General features: G+C 41.0%; 1 protein-coding gene across 1 annotated transcript; it reads left to right on the forward strand.

The window, feature by feature from the left end:
- Window positions 1–66: 66 nt before the first annotated feature.
- On the forward strand, window positions 67–3,870 carry LOC106517594 (potassium voltage-gated channel subfamily A member 10). The gene is made up of 2 exons (XM_014008517.1): window positions 67–297; window positions 1,225–3,870. Exon 2 carries the CDS (start codon window positions 1,388–1,390, stop codon window positions 3,077–3,079), a length of 1,692 nt encoding a protein of 563 aa, XP_013863971.1. The 5' UTR covers window positions 67–297; window positions 1,225–1,387; the 3' UTR covers window positions 3,080–3,870.
- Window positions 3,871–6,397: the final 2,527 nt, after the last annotated feature.

Raw genomic sequence — 6,397 nt, forward strand, 5'->3', positions numbered from 1 at the left:
CCCCCACCCACACACACACACACTCAAAATAAAGTCAGTTGCCTTTTTATTGTTTGTCTTGTGCTTGTGTTTGTGTGTGTATGTGTGAAGGAGAACGTGTGTAGTTTCTGAGGGTGCTTTCAGCATCTCAGATTTCGCCCACGGTGTTAAATTACTTAGTGGGAGCTTTAATACTGCTAGAGACACTCTTGATTGGGAGTTTTGATGGGGGAGAGTGAGGGGAGTAAAGAGGCACGGAGCGAAGCTGCCTGGCAGAACAGAGAGGACTTTAAAACTTCTGCAGAGCCGGGAACATGGGTGAGTCCTGCATGAATTAGGTGGCACCTTGACACTTATGGATAAGGACGCTGATGTTTATAAAGAGGTAAACTCATTTTTGGTTGTCAAGTGAATGTCAAATAGTAATGTTAGTTCATTTTTTTGGAGTGTAGTAACAGAAAAAAAGCTTTTGGAAAAGTTTCTGAGATCTGAGGATATCAAATGTTACTTTTCAGTTCTTGTGTTTGTGTTCGTCCTCTATTTTGCACCCAGTAACCCCTCATTGTTTACGCAAGGAGAAGCTAAATATGCATTCTGCTTGTTTCATTATGCACATCTTCCATAAAGTCTCCACAAATTAAAGAAGATTAAATTCTTTACTTCAGCCGTTACGTTTATTTGCTGCACTGTGAATGGAAACAAAGGCACATAGATCTGGTCGAATCTTGCAGGGCCCTTAGTGTCATGTGCATCACAGCCTGCTGGCATSTGCTCAGGATTTGGTTACCTGTTCAAACAAGTCAAAAGGAATGATAAGCAGCCAATAAAAGATGAAGCAAATGTGGAGCTGTCCTGAAATAAAACAGAATAACCAAGTCGTGGAATAAGAAAGTGAGAAAGTTACACGTTAGCCAGTTTAATGAGCTTRCACCTGCCGTCATTAGTGAAGGATCAAGTGTTATGTCAGAAGAAACAGTTTTGTAGCACATGATCAGCACTAAAGCTGTCCATACTGCCCCGTCAGCACTTTTTACGTCCAGTCTTGCAGAGTTTATGTTCTTGTTTGGGTCATTGGAGAGAAATTGAGGAGGAAAAAAAATAACTGTATATGCAGGGTATTGGATGGCAGGTTATCTGCTGATGCAAACAAGAGCTGACAGAAAATCTCTTAATCAACAAAACTACTGTAGACTGCACCGCTCAAGAAAGTGAAGTGTATTTATTTTCCACAACCCTGTTTTGCAGATTAACCAGAAGCCTGTGTCTGAAACTAGTGACTGGCAGCCTGAATGGTAACCAGGAGGAGGGAAGCCCCATCAGGATCCTCAGCGTGGCACCGGTTGAGGTGTCCCTTCTGCCTCCCGAACCAGACTGAGAGTCCAAGCTTCAGCTAACGACAAAGCAGGCAATGGAGGTGCCACTTGTCAACTTCGAAAACATGGATGACGTTGGCATCAACCTGGGCGACCCGAGCGACTCCGGGTACCCCACCTCTCCAACTTCAGAAGCACCTGACCAGAACCTGTTAACCCACCGGCTAGCTTCTCCTCACCAGTCGCCACGCAGGGGACGTCGCCGGCGTCAGTCTGGTCAGGATGGGTTGTCACCGTCCACACCTCCAACTCTGACCTCTAAGGCGAACTCCAGCAGTGCCAGCCTGATCTCAAATCTGAAGCTCCTGATCAACAGCGAGTCTCCAACCGACAGTGTCTTCAGTAAGATACAGAAGGATTATTATGAAAATGAAGATCTGTTTGAAAAGCACTGTGTGGAGGGCAAAGATGAGAAAGTTGTCATCAATATTTCAGGACTGATGTTTGAAACCCAACTCAGCACCTTGAGTAAGTTTCCAGAGACACTGCTGGGTGACCCTATGAAGAGGATAAATTACTTTGACCCGATGAGAAATGAGTACTTCTTTGATAGAAATCGACCATCTTTTGATGGGATTCTGTACTACTACCAGTCAGGAGGGAGACTCCGCAGACCAGCCAATGTTCCCTTAGATGTTTTTGCTAATGAAATTGTTTTCTATGAGTTGGGYCACGAGGCGATGGAGCAGTTCCGTGAGGACGAAGGGTTTATCAAAGAACCTGAGGTCCTTTTGCCCACCAAYGAACTCCAGCGACAGTTCTGGCTTCTGTTTGAATACCCAGAGAGCTCCAGCGCAGCCAAATCTGTAGCTCTGGTCTCTGTGTTTGTTATCGTCATTTCCATCTTCATCTTTTGCCTGGAAACTCTCCCAGAGTTCAGGGACGACACCGATTTTCCTCCAGGTTTCACCCAAGTGATCAAYGGCACCCAAGACAGTTCTGTCCCTCGTCCTGCTGCTAAAAACATCATGACGTACCTCACAGACCCGTTTTTTATCGTGGAGACTGTTTGCATCGTTTGGTTCTGCTTCGAGGCTGGTGTTCGTTTTGTGGTGTGCCCCAGCAAAAGTGATTTCTTCAACAACATCATGAACATCATCGACATCGTGTCCATCATTCCCTACTTTGTAACCCTGGGAACTGAGCTGGCCACAACACCAGATGAYGATGTGAACTCGGGCCAGAACATGTCCTTAGCGATACTCAGAATCATCCGACTGGTGAGAGTTTTCAGAATTTTTAAGCTCTCCCGACACTCGAAGGGTCTCCAGATTTTGGGTCAGACCTTAAAAGCCAGCATGAGGGAACTGGGGCTGCTAATCTTCTTCCTTTTCATAGGAGTCATCCTTTTCTCAAGTGCCATCTACTTTGCAGAAGTGGATGAGCCCCAGACACAGTTTGTTAGCATTCCCGATGGATTCTGGTGGGCCGTGGTGACGATGACCACCGTGGGTTACGGAGACATGTGCCCCATCACCATGGGAGGCAAAATGGTCGGCACTCTCTGTGCCATTGCTGGTGTCCTGACCATTGCCTTGCCTGTGCCTGTCATCGTCTCCAACTTTAACTATTTTTACCACCGTGAGACTGAGCAAGAGGAGAAACAGGTGATGGAGGCAGCAGCGGAAGCTGCTCAAAAAATGTCAGCTGCTAACAAGAGTGGAAGCAGCCTCTCGTTGAACAAAAGTAACGGCGCTTGGCAGAATGAGAAAAACAGCATGCACTAATAGAGAGTTTATCATACGGAAGGGCACAAATGAACAAAATCAAACATATCTGTTAGTTTATCTTCCTCATCGTTTTGTATTCCAAACACACATAATTACAGTATTACAAGGCACTCTGTGGTGGGGTTTTTACACAAGTTGTCTGTCTTTATGTAGATGTGTCAAAGTGAAGTGCAATTATAACTCAGCAACCACTTTTTCTGTCAGCTGTGATGAAAAAAATTAAGTCCAATTTGAAACGCATGACTTGTGCTGTAGACAAACATTTCACCTTGAATGTTGAAATACAAAAAAGTGAGTACTGCAGAGAGAGAAAAGGCTTTGCAAGTTGTAAAATATTCATCTGGTCTGAATTAGTTGAGCTAGTCAATCCTACTGGAGAAAATAGACAAAGATTTCGGTGATCAAAGCTTTTTAACTGAGCTTGTATTACATCAGAGGTTCATGTTAGTCTCCACTTCATCGTATTCAGCAGAATCAAGATGGGCCTCGGTGTGGTGTTCAAGGGCAAACAAGTGTGGTGCAAAGGAGAACATCAGAGWACACACTGTCTTCTCAGCAAATCTATAACTGTGAGTGCTCAGCCAGCAGCACCTTCAGTGTTACAATATCTGTAATAAATAGCTGGCACTGTAGCTTGTCTGCTATTATTCTTAGATAGGATGTAAAGTATAAACCAAACCTGCTTCATGTTGATGATATTCTACATGCAATAGTTGCATGCAGCAATTGTAGTGATTAAAATCACTTGCTTTTCATCTGTGGGTTTTTGTTGGTTTTTGTTATTTCACAGTGAGATCCAACAAACAGGGTTGGGGCTGTAAATGGATAATCCCAGCACAAAATTCTAATGTGAATTTCACTCTGTAAAATCATATCAATTTATTGCACTGAAAGCTTTTTTTCCACATATTTCTCAAGCACTTTTGAAGCTTTATACCATTCATAGATGGCAGGGAAAATGTGTATTTGGGTAAATGTGAGAAAATATATTATATATATATATATATATATATATATTTGTGATCAGATAAAAAAGATAAGGACAAAAAAAGTTTTTTTTAATTTAAACGTTTTTCCATTTGCTGTTGTTTTATCATTTTTACTTCATGGCATGAAGGCCGAAATACAGTTTACCTCCTATTAACTAAAGATTTAATATGTATTGGGACTGAATGTAAAAGTATTCAAACCTGATTATTGTAGTCCACATAATAAGCAGAGGACATAAGTTCAATAAGTTTGTGAAACAAAGACAAACGTGCACAGAAGGGAAAATATAAATTCACACTATTTATGCATGCCACATTCCAGTCATTGAAAATCTATGAAATGTTAAACTACTGTGTATGTATAAATCAGGCTTGTATTGAAATGTCAGTGAAAGTAGTTGCAACTCAGTCATTGCCTTTTAAATATCCCTATAATATGATGATGTGAAAACAAGAATGTATTTTTCACTCAATGAAAAAGCAATAAATACAATGAGAAAAGCTATGAGGTGACGGAAGTTGGTCATTTCAATAATCAGCACTTTAATATGTTATGAAGCACTGAACATGTGAGGACTGTTACTGTATGTGTCAACTTTGTACAGTACACAGTGTCATAATTTGCAATGTTTTATTTATTCTGCAAAGAGTGCCTTTCATTAAACATGTATGCAAACTGCATGAAGTTTACTTCGCTTGATTTCATATCTGGGATGAAATGTATCCACGATCAAGCAGATGTAAAGATTTCAACATCTTTTTTTTCCTTCTTCTTGTTATGTTTAATTATAAACGTGATGAGTGCCAGTGTGAGACTTGGGGGCTGAACACTCATTAACACCTCACGTTGGCTGTTATTAACACCTCCCTGCTGCTGGTTCTCATTGCTGAGATCACAATGATAAAATTCACTCAGTTGACGCCTGTCACAGCGCAAGAAAGGGTGGAAAAAAATCAGACTGGTGATGATTTTTTTTTTCAGTATTGATAAAAATATGCCTATTTCTGGTGTGGTTGTGTGAATTGCAGAGTGAAGGAGCAGATGCTTCTCCAGGTGAGCTACAACCTGTTAAGGAGAAAAGACAAGATGGAAAATAGTTTGTTTATTGTTGCTGTTTGTGATAATAATTTAAAAAGGAGATAATATAAATGTTTTGTTCTACTGGCAAACCAGTTCTCTAGATGGGGAGTTTCTATAATGCTGTGGCTTTGACAATGCCTTTGGGATCCCTTCAGAAGCAAAATCACCTACTTACATATGCAGGCAGATTTAATCATTCATAAGATGATTTACCTTAGTCTCCAAAGTTATATTTCTTTATGCTGAGTCTCATACGTTTCCATAAAAACACATTCTGAATCTAGATCATAGTAGTTTTTGTTTATGTTGTTTTTATTAGTTTTATTTTATTTTTTTTTTATGTCAGACAGATAAAACTATTGCAGAACATTTTGTGTTCTGTTCATGCTAGTTAAAGCTCAGGTGATCTGGTCTCCCATCCTTCTGATCACTGATTGTACAGGTGATATCCCAAAGGATGAGCTTTGTTAGCATTTTAGCATTTAAAAAAAAGACAGATCGCTCAGGCAAGGTCAAAGCTAAAGTGAGGCCGTCATTTATAATTCATGGGGTTGTTCTGTGAAGAGAGATCAAATCCAGCCCTGCCTTTGATAAAAATTCACCTCAAGAAACCCTTTCAAATCCTGCCACATGGCACCGTCGCTGCAACACAGCGAAAGGTTTTGCAGCGTTAACTGGAACTATAATTAGCCACGTAGCTCCAGTGTTCGTTTKATTCTCCGAGCTGGTGACTTACTGCGTCCCTGTCCGAGGGAAACAATAGACGATATCAGGAGACAGGGTTACTGTACTGTCAGCAGGCACGTTAATTCAGTTTCAGAGCTGCACAGACAGCAGTCTGTGGGCTGTCGTTTGTGCCCTCCAGGGGGAAAGTCACCTGGAACTCAACAGATTGGATTTGATTTAAATCCTTAAAAAGGCTCCAGTTTCTTGTAGACCCTGCAATTTTTCTGGACGCAGGACMGAGGACAGAGTGTGTATGTTGTACTGCACCTCAACAAAAATGTGCAAAGGTAAACGGTTGTAGACGTTCATTAAGTGAGTAAATCCATCCACATGGACAAATGCATTATCACTCTTTTATTTTTGGTGTCAGGTGATATAAATGGAACCTGGATGGGGGTTTTAAGAGATTTTGATTTTTTTTATTCAAACATGCTGGAAATGTGTGCAAACTAAAACTTGTCATCAAGCAAAACAAACAAAAATATCTATCTATCTATCTATCTATCTATCTATCTATCT

Source organism: Austrofundulus limnaeus, unplaced genomic scaffold (genome assembly GCF_001266775.1).
Source record: "Austrofundulus limnaeus strain Quisiro unplaced genomic scaffold, Austrofundulus_limnaeus-1.0 Scaffold51, whole genome shotgun sequence".
NCBI classification, from domain to species: Eukaryota; Metazoa; Chordata; class Actinopteri; order Cyprinodontiformes; family Rivulidae; genus Austrofundulus; species Austrofundulus limnaeus.